We start from the raw sequence: 17,922 nt of genomic DNA on the forward strand, positions 1-17,922 counted from the left end.
ACTCAGGTCAAAACGTCGGCATAAAATAAATAAATATGGTTTTGTTTATTTATGTTGTTCTTTGCTGACCACACCCCCCCCCCCCGACAAACTTCTCCAATCAGAATCTCTAATAATTTTGTCAAATCGGATTAGCAATTATAGATTTAATACATGAACATAAATTGACTACAGACAGAGAAACAGAAAAGAAGACAAGGAATCACGTTCCTTGATGGCTCAAATGTAAAAAATGATTTAAAACTAATTTTTTTTATTTCCCTGTATGAATACAAAATCTCTTTACCTTCTTTAACGAGGAAAAAAAAACAAATAATAATTAGAACACAAAAAAATTTTTTTTTATTAAGTTAATTTATTCAAAATAATGAAGACCCTCAGACAAATGCCTCAATATCAACATGAACTAGCATCGAAAGAATATCGATGATAATATTCAGGAAGTTAGCGGTAGCTTTTTTTATCATCACTGGGTCATCATGTAAAAACGATGAGAATTTGTTACGTAAACTTAGGCGACAGAGCATAATAACCACATGAAATAAACAGATGATTTATTCAACTCCTAACCATCTTTCTACAATTGATTACACTAAAAAAAAAATTGAATCTGTACTACTCAACACCTGAAGGTTCTAGGGTACAGTCCTTTGTAAGGAAGTACTGTAACTAGACCAACACCATAATGTGTTAATATGAATCCAGGTTAAATAATTCATTTAATAGGATCCAGACTTACTACTAAATAAAGTTAATAGAATATATACACTGTTGATCTATTATCAATATTTCTTTGTGATATATTTTATTAAAGTAAATAATTAATTTTTTCACCAATATAGTTTTTATTATTACCAGGCCTCATTTGTTTGATGGTGAAGTCGTTAATGAGATGGTGGTTGTGTTCATTGAGCGTGCAATGAAGCGAAACACAATCAGACTGGAAGAGGAGGTCCTGAAAACAAAAATATATTGAATTAGTTAATATCAATAACTAAAATATACTAATTTAATATAATGTAGAGCTTATTTTGATCCTGTTTGAATTTTGAAAACTTCTCGAGACCACCATGAAATAATTATCATATAACCGCTGTAGGTAGGAATCGAACCAACACACAATATGAAGACTAAAATGCTGACTTACAAGAACCGAAAATATAAATATTACAGCAGAGTCTATGAATGAGTCCAAGAATCATTAGAGTCACAATGTTTGGCAGTAAAGTTTATATTGTTGCATGACGAACCCATGTGGCTAAGGGAGCCAGAAAATATTCCTACTGCCTTGAATAATCTTTAATAAATAATTACTCTCCACAATAAAAAAACTTTTTTTTTTATCATTCCATAAATTTTCATAGTGTTTCAGTTATGTCTGAACCTCACGAAAGTAGAAAAAAATAACATAAAACATTAACTGTGTTAGATAAAAGAGAAATTTTCTTATTACAAAGATGAAAAATCTGGTCAAATTCTATGAAAGTAAAAAGTATCTTAATGAGGTGTTTACAGTTGGCCGTAGATTGATATGAGGCAATGGTCAGGGGTGTAGTCCACAAAGATACATAAATAAGTTTTCTTTATTTGTGCATCTTTAATGAAGAAACCCCCAACCATCTTCTCCTCATAACAAATATCTTGAAAAAAAAAAAAAATAAATAAAGGTGCTAGTGAATGATTTGACCAGCAAAAACAGTGAGAGTTTTGAAAGTGAGAATCCTTATGTAAAAAATGCAAAATATACCTAAACATTGTTTTTTACTCTCTTATTAGCTATTTGATCTCCACGATCTTTTGACTGTTGGATTTCTGTTTATCTAACGTTTTTTCTTGAGCTTCACTCTAGTGACATTTCCTGCTATTTAAACTAGTTTAGCCATAATTTCTCCCTATAACTGAGTTCTTTCTCTCGTATCATATATTTCTTACTTTCTTCATTTCCTATTCTCCATATATTTTATCTTCTCCCTTGTTCTTTATTTTTTTAAATATTATTTTTACATACACTCCATTCCTAATTTAACTAAATTTTGTACTCATCTGTATAACTAAATAGGTTTTTAGTTTTACTCATCAATATATCTTTCTTAACCACTGTATCATTTATATATTACTCACATTTTATAAGTACATAAACAATAACGTTATCAATCTACTATTGTCTTATTCCATAGTTATTAATCAACTAGTTTATAATTTCATTTCATTGTTATATATATTTCTAAATTTGTAAGTCTATCATATATTTATTTTTTTTTTTTTTTCTCTGAACGATGGTTATCTTTTTTTGTTTTTATAGCCCGGATGAAGACCTGAAAATCAGGTCGAAACATCGGCACAAATAAATATTCTTGTGTTTATTTTTGTTTTTTTCAACTGACCGCACCAACCTCCCTATCCCCCGCCAACCGACTTCTCCCCTTATTGTAATAAATGTATTGTTAAAAGAAAGCTTGTTAAAATGATGGCCAATGTCCAAAAATATCAATTTTATCTTTACGCTATTTGTTAATACGAAAATGTGGGAGCAATAAATGAAATTAAGGAAAATGTCCTAATGTTATGAGATTTTAAGTTGGAGACTTTCTTAAAGGGTTAATGTCAAATCTACAATAAAATTTAAGATGGCCGTTGTGAACTGAAATAATTTTTTCTTAAAACGGATAAAATGGACATTGGCTCCGCTATTACAAAGGTACAGATATTGTTGAAGCAACATTAAAAAATTGTACTTTTTTTTTTTGTTTGTCTCTAATTTGGTTAGTAAAGTTAATTTATAAATCATATATACGAGAGTCCTGTGTAAGTGATGATGTTTACGAAAAGCGATCAAGTCAGCCATTGTGAATGCTCGTAATATACAAAACAAGGAGCATTGTTGCTACGATTTCCTAGGCATTTGCTCATAGTTGTGTTGTTAGCAGCGTTATGGACACATCACAACTTAAGTCTGTTGTATGCATTTGGCCAAGCCTCAGTCCACTTTTGCCTTATCGGCATCAGGGGCCCCTATTTTTTAATTGAAGAAGTTATCACAACTTATCTCTGCATTCTCAGCTGGACAGAAGTCAGAAATAGACATTTGTATACACATATATATTATTTTATGCTCTTAGCACACATCTCATACATATATATTTTAGTTTTTTAGTTTAAATGCAGTGTAATTTTTTTTGTTTTCATTTATTAAGCAAAGTATTAATCTTTTTTTAAAACCTCTTTTTTTTTTACAATATATCTTTAAAAAAGGTTCCTTGATTTACTTATGTTGTTTTTTTTCGGCCAAGACTCCCATTGGAGTCCTATACTGCCTAACCATGGTTGGGGGTCAAAGTTCTTCATTTTGTGGGATCGCCACTCAATGAAAAAAGTCGACACCCCAGGCCGGATTCGAACCGGCACCGCCATAGACAACAAATTGATAAGACTGTGTCTTAACCACTGAGCTACGGGCGGCCCTTATGTTGTTTTACCTTTCCTTTAATTTATTTTGTTTACTTTATTTTACATTAAGTTTATTTTTTGATTATTAATCAACATTTCCAACCGACAAATATTAACCCCAGCACATTAATTATTTATCATGGCAATAGGAAAGTCTCAATTGAGGCTCTTAGTTCAGGTAACAGATATACACATATTGAATATTTTTAATTTCTATTTAACCTCCAATAATCGAAGAAACCTCAACAATCTGACATTTTCTCAGGGACATAATAGCAACTTGTAGTGTGATATAATCTGACATAATTAATTATAATCCAACATTTTCTCAGAGACATAACAGTAGCTTACAGTCTATCTTTTTACAGTATAGTTGATTTTCTAACCTCTTTTAATTCTTCTCCAGAGCATCATAATATTTTAATCCAAATTTATATCGGACACTTTTTTGTCAATGAAATTTTTATGGTGTTATTGTAAATAATATAATCTATTATCTATAAGCTTCCCTTACCTGTAAGGTGTAGACGCGGGTGAGGCCCAAAGACTTTTCTATTCCGTCAGGAAGGTAGGGGTCATAAAAGATTACATTGAAGCCGAACGCTTTTGCCCGTAGAGCTACGGCAGAACCAATTCTACCAAGTCCTACGATACCAAGAGTGTCCCCCCTGATTCTAGCACAGCCCTGAGCAGCCTCCCGCACTTGTTCAGGACCAGTAAACTTCTTCCCTTCCCGGACCATATTGGCCAGCCAATATGTCCGTCTGTATAGGTTCAAAACAAGGCAGAGAGTAGTATCTGCAACTTCCTCCACGCCATAGCCAGGTACATTGCAAACGGCTATACCTAGTTCGCCTGCGGCCTACAAAAAAAAAAAAAAATTAATACATCAATTATTTAATAGTAAATAGTATATTTATTTGTTTTTAAACTCATGAATGAAATCCAAAATAAAATTTAAAAATCTTTATTCAACAAACAATATAATGAGGCCAGTTAAAAAAACTCTTAATGTTAACCATGGAAAAGACAGAAATTATTCAAATAATTGAGGATAAGAGACAGTCAAAAAAATACATTCATCTCTAATTAATAAAAACAAACGAGCATTTCAGAAATTTTTTTTTTCATATATAAATCAAATAATGTAGGTAAGGTAAAATTGGCTAATCATCATTAATGCTCTAGTAATAGTTGATTCTAAAATCGTAATTTATAAAATACATTGATGAAATTTAAAATTCACAATCTTAAAACTGAAATTAAAATATTTCAACAAAATAAAGAAGGTTTATAAAAAATATGCTTTTTTAGTGTACAACAGTGTGGTTAAAAAAAAAATTCGGACCAGAAATAACTACCATTATCTCAAAAAACAGAAATTTCTTTTTTTATACTCTGAGTCTTCAAAATCACATCTAATATTGTTTTTTTTTAATAACAAAAAAAAAAATAAAGTAATCTTCACATATTGGTTCAGTAACTTTTAGAATATCAACTTTCATTAGTGCCAACGTTTGGCCAGAACTTCAGACCTTTATCAGGGCTAAGAACAAAAACAAGGTAACAACAATACTGATTAGATGGAAGTACAGAATAATACGAAAAATGAGAAGATAGCATTACAAGATTACCTATATTACATTATATGTACCTATATTAGGGGTATTCATGATCTTTAGTTTAACATGTTAAAGCATGTTAAAAGGAGAAATATTTCCTTCTTTTACAATGTTAAAACGATATGACAGGGTTGAGAGTCTGTTACTAGGTCTGTTAAATGAAGAATGACGTCACGCAAAAAACCAGCTGAGCTCATCACAGTTTTGATTGTTGTCGTGTTAGGTTACCTGTTCGTAGTTTGTGTTGGTATTGTTTTGGATGTTTTTGAAACTAATAAAGCAATGGCTGACAATAATAATAATGTAATGACAGTTGCCAATTAGCTCATCTCGATTCTCTTCCTCACAAGTCAGAAGATCAACAAGGCACTCAGTAGCCAAACTTTCACACAACTTCTACTTTTTACTTACTTTAGGCATGTTGTAATAAATTACTTAATCAAAAATTATAAGTATACAACAACATGAAGTTTAGGAAGGAAAAGTTCCTAAAAAAATCCACTAGGAGCTCTTATGCAATTAACATTTAACATGACTTTAAATAGGGCTACTCACAATCCTATACTTATAACATTTAACACAACATCATGAATACCTCAATTATCTGTTATCGTCTTAATTTTCTTGTGATTCTGTGCTTCTGTTTAGTCCGTATCAGTTTTGTGTTCTTCACTTCACTGACCAACCCTCTCCCTCCCCCCCCCCTTATCAGCTTCCCTTCAAATTTTAATTTACAGCTCCGCATTAATTATTAAAAAGTTGCGCAATAGTTAGGGTGAGTCTAATGTAAAGTACTCAAATTAACCTTATAATTAGTCATCTATTTCATTTAATGTTAATTTTTTTATTTAAATATTTCAACTATCAACTAACTTATCAACACATATTATTTGAAACGCCTTCTAATATATATTTGACAGATAATGATAAAATAATTTCATTGCTGTAGCATGTGAGACATTTCAGAACTGATTTTTTTCATTACAAAATCAAATAATGTAGGTAAGGTAAAATTCGTATTCATCATGAATGTTCTCATACGCATCACAAATATAAATTATTATACCAAATCTACTTTAATCTAGGTGAAACCTAACAACGGATCATTTTGAGGCTGGACAATAGCACATATATAATGCCTACCAAACAGAAATAAATTCCACGATTAGATAAAACAATGGAAAATAAAACTTTTTTTTTAATCGTACACTGCCATAAAAAAACAAACAACGTTCTAAGAATCCTGTTAATATTTTATTTTTATACCACAACATATGTCCATCCTCGGTTTCAATAGCTTCAGCTTGTTTTTCTAAAAATCAAGAATTTGAACATTGGTTGTTAAGGATCCAACCCACAGATAAAATTGCCATCATATAATGGACAATCTGAGTCATGAGCAACAAAGTGGATTGCCTATTTTATAGAAATAATTATATTAAATAAAGACCGGAACGAACAGACTTCCGTTATTAATACACAAAAATATCTGTTAAACATACATAAATGGACTAGATTACAAAAAATATATTTATTTTATTTTTGATAGAACTTATTTAAATAAGTCTCAATAACTTTTATCATAAAATGTAGACTATTGGTAACCTTATCTTAGACAATAATAACCAGAGGCTGGGGGAGTTAATCGTGATAACTTGTCAGAGCATTTCAGAACATTTAGTTTTTCATTTCTTAGTCAACTAATGTAGGTAAGGTTAAAATTTTAATCATCATAAATGCTCCTCATCATAAAAAAAACAAAACAATATATTACACTAATAAATAAAATAATAAAAAATTATAATAATAACTTACTTTAACATCAATGTTATCTACACCACTACCTATCCGCACTATGATCCTAAGCGTTTTAAATTTTTCAAGGTCTTCTTTCGTTAAAACTATTGTGTGCCACATCAGAGCACCTACGGCTTCGTTTAAAACCTGAAACAAAATTATTTCAAATTATTGAAACTGTCCTCAATAACAACAATGTATAATAGTCTAATTAAATATTATTTATAAGTATACATAAGCACAATTATAATCGAAGGCATGAGTGAATAAAGGTGATAAAGGTAAATAAAGATGCTACAAACATATGAATCTGAGAAAAACTGGGTTTTGAAGTTTTTATATATTTTAGATTAGAAAATCAATTTTTAATTCTAGCAAACTAACATCATTTAAAAATTAGGATAATTAAAGAAGATACTATGTAGGATGAGTATTTAGAATATTGTTCTTGAATAAAAAAACAACCCTGTACCGCTACGACCCAGGAAGGGTTCAATACGCTGTAAGAAAGTATTATTTTTAGACTAATGGCAGTGCTAGAAGGTGATTTGGTCAGAATCACGCTTAACTGATATGTTTTTCCTCTAATTTCAATTGGAGGGCAAGTAACCACCTTAATTTTAACAAACTACTTATATGTTAATTAAATAGAACCTATCTAATAGAGGATGAATGTGTCCCAGAAGGATCTTCCAACCCCAAGAACAATTCCTGGCTGATATACACAGAATAAATATTATCTGCAACAGCCAGACTCAAACTCGAGACAAGGAAACAAGAAATATGGTGCCTTACTCACTGAGCTACCCCCTCCTTATATTATGAATGAAACAAATGTTAAAATATTCCTTCAATAAAAATGTCAATGGAAAAAATAAATATTTTTTTTCTTTTTAATGAGTTTTTTTTTAAATATACATCCATACAACAATTAAAAAACACATATAGACAATCGAAATACTACTTAAAAATTAATAATTTTTAATAATATACTGAATTGATCATAAATATGTTAAGAAATATGAGCAACATAAACGTACTATTTAATTTTCGGTAGACATAAAAAAAAAATGTGATTAAGTATTATTATGGCTTATTAATCAGCAAAATAATAATTATTAATTAATAAATAAAACAACATGCCAACGTCGAAGGACACAAAAATCAAATATTTTTTTAAAGAAGTTGACAATAGATTTTATAATATCATTTTACAATTTTCTTTCATATTATTCTTTTCCTTAAATATAGTAGATATTATTTATAAGTGAAGTTAAATATTAAAGAGACAAAGTCCACATATTGGTAATAAAAGCGGCCAGGATTGGGACATTTCTGCAGTACAGTAGATTGGACATGACAGGAGAATAGAGCAACAGGACGCCAGATCAGTCATGGTCTTTCTATAGCTCCTGGACTATAGCATTCTTGATAATCCTTTGAGTCGAAATACAGCTTTTTTGCCCAGGAATGTGACAATCAGCAGATAACATATAGCGACATGGCCTCACCAACCAACAACTGATTCTCTACGACTTTGTTAAAAACAATTTATTGAGCATATATGTTTCATAAAATAATCCAATGAATAGGTGTAAAAGATATAGTGAAATTTTAGATTGGTTTTAAGTGATTATTAGCAAAAAAATTAGTCAGTGTTTAGAATTAATAACTTTTACCAAGTTTTCAATAGATCAGAAATATTAACAACTTTTATCAAGTTTTCAATAGATCAGAAATAGTAAACAATTTCATCAAGTTTTCAATAGATCGGAAATATTAATAACTTTTTAATAGATTGGAAATATTAACAACATTTATCAAGTTTTCAACAGATTAGAAATATAAATGTTCAGATAGCTCTCATGATCAAAAAATTCTCCGTCTCCCTAACTGGCAGAGCAATCCCCAATTAACTAATTATAACTCAATGAAATGAAACTATGTAATAAAATGAAAACTCATTTACTAAAAAAAAACATGGTAGGAGTAAAACAATTTTTTCCATCCATGTTTTTTTAGTAGATGACATGATTTCCTTAGTGAAATTAAGAGTTTGACAAAAATGAGGTTTATTAAGGTACATGAATGTGAGACAATAGTCCGGAAGACGTTGTACATAAAAAAAGAAATTATAGAATAAAATATATTCAATTTTTGGAAATTTTTAACCTCAAAAATTTATTGAAATTGAATAACGAGACTTTCTAATAAGAAAATCCAGAATATATATTTTTTTATACATAGGATTAATAATACTTTGAACTTAAGACGTAACTAAATCATTAATTTTATTGCTAAAATTACACAGTGATATTCAAAGAAAGTTAAGAATAATTACATACAAAATATTTAATGTGTTAGTCTGTCCGCCTCTGAATGTACAACTTTTTTTTTTTTTTAAACGAATGGCTCAACAAGTTTTCAATTCTCAGGTCTCAAATTATTCAGACCCGCGGGTTCCCACTAAAAGTTCGTTCTTGCACGGCCCAGCTGTGAGGTCTCAGTGGTTACATTTCAGGTTCAATATCAGTTTGTGGATAGCTGAATCATAAATGTAACTTATTATAACTGCTACTTAAAAATAGTCATTATAAAGTATTCAGCTTTACTAATTGTGTGTATTGAATAGTCTTTCTTGATATTATATTCCAAAGGATAATCGTAGTATAATAATAGAAGATTCGTGGTTTAGAATAAATGACATCAAAATTATCTATTTTTTTTTTTCATGTGAATTAAATTTCTGGCGTAAAAAGCTTCATTTTATGTAGTAGGAAAAAAATTATTTGATATATGGGACGACAACAGGTAATTTACAACAACAGTTAACTGGAATTTATAATTAAGCATCACTAAGTCAGTTAATAGTTTCTCTCTTTATACTATGTGCACTTTGCAGAAGAGAAAACCCTGTGATAATGCGAAGACAGTTATACAGAAGTCAAGAACCATAGGAGTGAAGTGACTGAAGAAGTAGGACGGAACAAGACACGCTTCCTGAATACTTAACTCCTCACGGGATGACCTCACTCGGTGGCGCACGGAGGGGGGAAAGTTCTGTTGTAAATGGGGGGGGATAACTAACGATTGGTTATCGATCTTTGTGTCTTCGGTTCATGCTGAATCCAATGAGGGCTGAGTCATGTTCCTGTGACTAATCTTAAGGGGGGATGGATACGTGTTTAGTGATGAGTCGAGTAGCTCGCTTTGTACTCAGTAAAGAGGGGATATTTAAGAAATTTAACATCAGCAATAGACATATCAGAGATTTCGTCAGGATAAGTAAGAGTGCCCAAGATAAGGAGGACATGGCCTAACCGAACCTAAAGCCGGACTCACAAGTTTTACATTTCTCCGAAAACCAAAATGCTAAAAATGCACTATGATCTAAGGAAGCTAAAGCCGTTGTAACTGGGAAATATGAGGCGACACCTTGTCTGCACCTAGCAACACCATGTCTGCAGTGGTAGTGGTTAACTTTTATTTCGTGGAGATTCCACGGAATGAAAACTCGACCCTTCCTCTCTGGTTAGAATGGGTTGGTTAACTCTTGGATAACCTTACCACTGGATATGAAAGAAAAAAGAGAAGAGGGTATACAAACAAATATTGAAGTAAAAAGTAGTTTAACACAGAAAGATAACTAACGAAGGACTGTATTCACATGATAGTACCCAGAAAGGCAGACAAGGTAGACGTCTGCCTCGTTTCGACTAGTAATATCTTCGATTTACAAGATGTTCAATATAGAAAGGAACAAAATAAAGATAAAAGAAATGAAATGAAATATCAGCTAACTGGGTACAAATAAACAGAGATGGGCAAAAATTAGCATTAGTTGAAACTAATAGCTAAAATTGCCATGGATACGACCCTTATTCATGAATGAACCATTGATAAATAAACATCGTATCCATGGCAATTTTAGCTAGTAGTTTCAACTAACGCTAATTTTGACACAACTCTTTAATTAAGTAGGAAATAAGAAGGGTACTCATGATCTTTAGTTTAACATGTTAAAGCGTGTTAAATGGAAAAACTCATGTTAAATGGAGAAATATTTCCTTTTACCATGTTAAAACGATAAAACATATAACATGGTTAAAATTCTGTTACTAGGTCTGTTAAATGGAGAATGAAGTCACGCAACAAACCAACTAAGCTCGTCATGTTTTGGTCAGATTGTGTTAGTATTGTTTTGGATGTTTTTAAAACTAATATAGCAATGGATAACAATAATGTAATGAGAGTTGTCAATTAGCTCATCTTGAATCTCTTCCTCACAAGTAAGAAGATCATTAAAGCAGTTAGTAGCCAAACTTATACATAATTTTAACTTACTTTAGGCATTTTGAAATAAATTACTTTTATGAAAACTTAGAAGTAAACAATAACATGAAGTTTTGAAAGGAAAGGTTATAAAACAAGTTGATCCAAAAATCCGCCATGAGCTCTTAAAGATTTAACATGACTTTAAATAGGGCTACTCACAATCCTATACTAATAACATTTAACAAGGTAAAACATATTACATTCAACATAACATCATGAATACCCCTAATAAAGAAAGGCTAATTGAAAAGAGACGAAATATCGGCAAAGTGGGCGGTATATGAAAATAAATTCATAGAAACAGTCTTATATAATCTTTAAATTTAATTTTCGTAGGATAATTGTTAATACAATTACCCATACATATAATGTCTCTATAAAAGTAAATTTATGTTATATTAAACCGAAAATAAAACTAATTGACAAGATTTGAAATAATGTATTTACACCCAATTGATAGAATTTTAAGATGAACGAAATTAAACTAGAGATTTTATTGATATTAAGTTCCAAAGGTTGAGAGAATCCATTAATTAATCAAAACACAGAGTAGACTAGTAGACAGATATCAATATTGAATCAAATATCGACATTACTATAGATTTCAACATCGAAATTTGTATCGATTCCTGTATAAATTTTACAATCAATTTCATTGTTGAAAACACATGAATGTAGGTAACTTTTAGTACCTACTGCGTGAAAGTTATTCCTTGACCCAGAGAAAAGTGAGAGTTGAGAACAAAGTGAAAAGAAAAGAAAATTTTTTTTCCCCTTACGTAACTTATAATATGAGAAGAATATTCTTCACCATCCTTGAACTCTGAAATAATGAAAAAACAAATTTAGTATAAAAAGGTTATTTCTGACTGGTTGAAACAATGAACCAATTCTTAATCATAGGCCATTATAAACTCACTAACCACCTGAATCCACTTGATTATAACTTTGCTTCCTCTTCTATTAATTACTATCCTCCGAGACGCCTGAAAAGAAGATGGCGTCGAGACCTTCTATTGTTGAAATGTTATTATTATTCAAGCAAAATTATTTTTAAACTAATAATTAATTGCCAACGTTTTGACCTACAATGCAGAATAATGAACAAGGGATTTAGAATTTCTATCCAATTATACACCCCAGCCACATACACATGACCAAAGGCACCAAATTAACCGAACAGCTGTCCCTCGTATACAGGATTGACCCCGCTCCTCCCTTAGCTAATTAGGGATATTACTTGTTAATTAAGCTACACCCTTCCTTTACAGATTGCTCAGACTCCAAGTCTCCAGTAAGGGGGTGGTAAGGTGGCCTATAGCCGACCACCCCCTCACTGCCGGACACATCGCTTCCGAGATTCTGGACCCCTGCGTTAGCATCATTGCAATCTTAAAAGAAGCATCATTGGTTAAAAATTTTCTGTCGTTACTATCAGGATATGATGATAGCTGCTAGAACTATATAATAAAAAAAATATACGGCTCCAGGGCAACAACTATTAGAAATATGAAACCGTCAGTCTGGGACTATACATATCTCAGAATAAATTAACGCCCATCTAATACATACAAATTAATAATGAGGTGTAGATAGTTGACCGTAGATTACTGATTGGAGAAGTTTGTCGGGGGGTGCGGTCAGCAAAGAACAAAATAAATAAACAAAACCATATTTATTAATTTTATGCCGACGTTTCGACCTGAGTTTCAGGTCTTTATCATGGCTATAGAACAAAAGATATAACAACAACATTTAGAGAAACATAAAATTAAAAAAGTATAGTATACAAACCAATTTGGAATTATACAAAATATTGAATTGAATCATTTAATAATCAGTTATCAATTTTTTATCATTTATGATTCAATTCAATATTTTATATAGTTCCAAATTTGTTTGTATACTATTCCTTTTCAATTTTATGTTTCTCTAAATGTTGTTATTTATTTTGTTCTATAGCCCTGATGAAGACCTGAAACTCAGGTAGAAACGTCAGCATAAAATAAATAAATATGGTTTTGTTTATTAATGTTGTTCTTTGCTGACCCCACTCCCCGACTAACTTCTCCAAAAATTATTCTTAGTATGTTAAACATTGATTCTATAAAAATTTATTTAGTTGTTGAATAATTGTATTGTATGCACATCATGATATGTGTTAATTTGTATTGTAGACCAGTGATGCGGCGAGAGGGATGCGCTGGGATCTTTTGAGCTCTGCTCTACCCCTCACACGTGGGGGATAGAGTGGGCTCAGGGATTCTCATCCCTGTGTAAATATTGGGATTCTCATCCCTCGTCAATTGTGTAAATATTGTATATAAGAGTGTAAATGTGACTAGAGATTATATTTTTTTTTCATACACATAGTTTGATTATTTGGCATAAAATAAATAAATATTGTTTTGTTTATTTATGTTGTTCTTTGCTGACCGCACCCCCCGACAAACTTCTTCAAGCATTAATCTACGGTCAACTATCTACATCTCATAGTTTGATTATGTTCATTTTGTTTATTCTTCTGTTTGTACATATTTTAAGAGAGATTTTTTTTTCATTATTGTTTTTTTATTCTTATTTTATTTTATCTTAGTGGGAATGTGATCGTTCATCACTATTGTCCACAACTTTGTGGCAGATTGTAATATCTATCAATAAATAAAAAGTATTTAAACAAAAAATTGTATTGTAGAGAGAGTACCTGATGACTGAGCGATGACCCCGAAATGTTAGAATTGATAAATTAAAAAAACAAATTTAACAAGGGTGTGTTAATTTACTTCACATCATAAAATAAAAAATATTTTGGACGTTTCGTAGCATCGCGGTACTGCTATAACTTAGCTAGAGGCACTGGTCGCGGATATTATTGCTGCCCATTATAGTGGATAACGACTCAGACACTAACACTGGAGGCAGGCTGCCCTCACAGTATTACCATTGTAATTTAGGCACATCTGCTTGTCGGTTTTTCCACATTTCGGAAAGCTGGAGCTAGCAGCTGCAGTTAGATGGAGGACTGCACGTCAGCTGTCCTGCGGGCGGATCAGCCTTCGGGCAGCTGGCGGGGGTGAGGCTGATGTCCAATAGTTTAGAAGCAAAGGTGCTTCTACAGAGCAATCGATAGTTCGATTTCGATTAATTGCATCGGGAATAACAAATGGAGACAATAGAGAATTTCATCAAAAGAAGGTCCATGAAGTTCCACTACCGACAGTCACAGTTGGGCAAAAATTAGCTATGGATGAAATTGTCATGGAAACGATATTTATTTATGATTGGAGAAGTTTGTCGGGGGGTGCGGTCAGCAAAGAACAACATAAATAAACAAAACCATATTCATTTATTTTATGCCGACGTTTCGACCTGAGTTTCAGGTCTTCATCAGGGGTTATGGCGTAGAAGGTAGGCCTGCAGCTTTGCTGACCGCACCCCTCGACAAACTTCTCTAATCATTAATCTACGGTCAACTATCTACACCTCATTACGATATTTATTTATCAATGGTTCATTCATAAATAAGGGTCATATCCCTGGCAATTTTAGCTATTAGTTTCACCTATAGGCAAACTATTGGAAAACCAACCACAACCCCAAGACCAAAGCCCAGGCCGCTACAGAACATCCTGTTTTGAATTCTATATTAATCAGTACTCGTAATTATCACTCTTAAATTTTATTTTATTTCAATTCTTTTTTCTTTTCGTCTTTTTCTTAAATTAACTCTTTTTTCCATTAGAAGTCCATTATTATTTTTTTAATCCATAAATATCGTTGTTTTTATGATTAACTTAATTTTTATTAAGAATTATTTTATCTTAATTTGTGTAGGGGTGTCTTTTGTATGAGACTATACCGCCCATAATCAATTGTTTAAAAAAAAAAAAATTAAAATGTACCTCTTACATTAACCATGTAAGGCCCACTAAGCCGATCTGGGATAAAATAAATAAATATACATAAAAATACATCCAGTAAATTTGATGCAAGATCATAAAGGTTTGTTACAGGCTCGTAGAGAAACTGCCCATTGGTAGCACTCTAACATTTCTATATTAGAAGGTCTCGAGACCATCTTTTTTTAAGGCGCCATTAGATACTAGTAAGTTTGGTGGGTTCGAGTGGTTAGGGAGTTTATAATGGGAAGGATTGATATCTGGTTCGGGCTAGATCGGTTATATATTGAACATTAAGGTCTTTATGTATAATCTTATTTGTGATAAAGTAAGTAGCATTGCGGATTTCCAGATAGGACTTATTATTGTCATGTATATCAGTCCTATGTAATGGATTGGAAGCTTAAACCGTTTGTGAAGTAAGTGATGTAACAGTCGGGATCGACGTGCAGTTTCCTGTCTCTTCAGTCTTGTGTGAGGATTCCAACGAAACTTTAGGGCAGTCGGTAGGTTTTAGACAAAGGGCAAAGGTTATTTGATGGGGTTCATGTTAATATTCCAATTTCAACACTACTGTTCAAGAATTGCGATATAGGAACAGTTTACTAATTTTAAAAAAAATACAAATAATTAGACTGAGATTTTATATTTTCTAATACAGTAGATCTCTTAGATATTATTTTGATTATACCAAAGAGACGAAGGCTGCGACCTAGGCCAAGAGCTCGGCATGAATGAGCAACAAAAGCGGGTAAATATTTGATAGCACCAGAGCAGGCTTGGTAAGGTCGGGCTGCCAACAGTTGCGTAACTAACTCCCGCAACCTGTAACTAAAGGCCCGATCCTTCCAATGGGCTTGCCAATTAGTTCTCTATTCTATTGTAGTACAACTCCAAGTACTGCTTTCCACTTCCAATATTTTCCCAAACCTTCAACTTGAATGTATATTTTAATCATAATAGTAATAAGCGGATCACAATCAAGGAAATATTTTATTCTACTCTATATCAAGGCTGCATAATTACGTTACAACTGACATGTAATTTAATCTAAATAATTTTGAAGAAAAATACAATAAACTCATAATAGACGTATTCATCGGTTATAAAACTAGGTTTTCGTAGCACTAGGATATTTGCTATGGAGTGGAGATTTAAAATAACAATAATAATAAAGGCTTAACGAACCCGAAGGTTCGTTGCCGATACCACTAAACGTTCTCAGCATACATCCTACCAGTGATGACCCTCCAAACCCAATGCTACTTAATAAGTTTTAACGCAATCCTCCCATCTACGTTTCGGTCTACCCCTCGGACGATTACCCGTTGGTTCAGTGTTAATTGACAATTACACGCCTATCGTATATACAGCAATAAAGTAACTTGAATTACATTTACCGGGAGTAGGTCCCTTAATTCAACATTGTGCTATCTTCTAAATTCTCCCGTTAATTCATCCTTTTTCGTTTTAGTTAAAACGAGTTAAATTCTTTTTCGAAGAATTAATAAAAAAATGAAAAAAGTATTGAACATCACACTTTTAATGACGTATTCTAATGCTAGATTAAATAAGATAGGTGATAAAGTATCTCCTTGTTTTAAACCCGACCGGACCTGGAATTTCTCAAAATAATGTCAACAGATTCGAACCTATTTAAACCTTTCGGCCATGCAGATCCGTGAGAGACTTACCAACTTCTTTAGTATTCCCTGTTCAATCAGAATATTATACAGCTTCTGGTGGCGGTCAATAGAATTGTAAGCCTTTTGGAAATCTATATAAAGCTGATGAACTACTCCGTTGTATTCCTACTTTTTCTGCAAGATTTGCCGTAATGAAAACATTTGATCAATAGTTGAACGATTTCGTCGAAAACCACATTAGTAGTCTCCGATTATTTCTTCAGCTTATTCCATGATTCGACTTGTTAAGATGAGCGTAAATATTTTATAACATACAGGAAGGTAAAGATCTATAAATTTAACATTTTTTATGTATATTTAGAACAATTGATATGATTAGATAAATATGTATATAATGACAAATAATTATATAATGCCGCTAATAGACAAACTCAAGATGGAGAGGGTCCAAAATGGCCAAGCTATCGACCCAGACCTTGTAAGCTTTAAGTGGATTCCTTCTTCTCTTCCTAACGAATTCCTTCGGCTAATGGTTTAGAAGAAAGTTAAACAAAAAAAAAGTTTAAAAAAAAAAATACAAAATTACATTATCTACTTCGGTATAGTGTAGTTATAATTGTAACTAATTATCGATTTTTTTTTAATTTGATTAAAAGTATTATAAATAGAATAAAATTAAGGTATGTTATTTAACAAAGTTTTATAGTCCAAGAAAAGTCCAGTGGTTTGAAAAATATGTACGATTACTATTCAAAATTTATGAGTCTGCCAAGTATAGTAGAGAGAATAAAAAATGGTGTATGTCTCATACGATCAAAAAATTTAATTTTTCATCCTGAGCTTTATGTCCTTAAAATGAGAAAACCTAATATCATTTAAAGTAGAGTAAATTTGTTTTTTACGTTCAATAGTTCTAGAGATACAGTTAAAAAAACAAATACACTTTATATAAGAATATAGCGAAAAATGAGTACTTGGTTAATATATTTTAGGAATGCTATTTCTCAGGATTTATGAGACGTCCAGATGTCTATTAGCACTCAAATTAAAACTAATTTAATGTACTATGAAGTAGTTTATGATGTCCATCTTCATAGGAGTAATAGTGTTAATGATACTGGTCAAAATAAATTCACTAATTGTTAATTTTATAGTACTGACAAATTGCTTTGATTT

The 17,922-nt window shown here is 31.6% G+C and overlaps 1 protein-coding gene and 1 non-coding gene across 9 annotated transcripts in view; both read right to left on the bottom strand.

The window, feature by feature from the left end:
- The window catches only part of CtBP (C-terminal binding protein), a 191,699-nt gene that overhangs the window by 23,693 nt on the left and 150,084 nt on the right, over positions 1-17,922 (bottom strand). For all 8 annotated transcript variants that reach the window (XM_067046136.1, XM_067046132.1, XM_067046130.1 and 5 more), the window contains exons 3-5: positions 6,885-7,013; positions 3,962-4,309; positions 856-955 (exon numbers count right to left, since the gene is read on the bottom strand). In XM_067046136.1, the coding sequence (XP_066902237.1) occupies positions 856-955; positions 3,962-4,309; positions 6,885-7,013 (577 nt within the window). The remainder of the gene's footprint in view (positions 1-855; positions 956-3,961; positions 4,310-6,884; positions 7,014-17,922) is intronic.
- LOC112210872 (small nucleolar RNA SNORD34) lies at positions 4,552-4,632 on the bottom strand. Its single transcript, XR_002945349.1, has one exon. It is a non-coding gene; the product is annotated as a small nucleolar RNA SNORD34 (small nucleolar RNA).

The sequence above is a fragment of the Halyomorpha halys genome, unplaced genomic scaffold (assembly GCF_000696795.3).
Source record: "Halyomorpha halys isolate HHAL.00 unplaced genomic scaffold, Hhal_1.1 Scaffold768.1, whole genome shotgun sequence".
In the NCBI taxonomy this organism is placed as follows: Eukaryota; Metazoa; Arthropoda; class Insecta; order Hemiptera; family Pentatomidae; genus Halyomorpha; species Halyomorpha halys.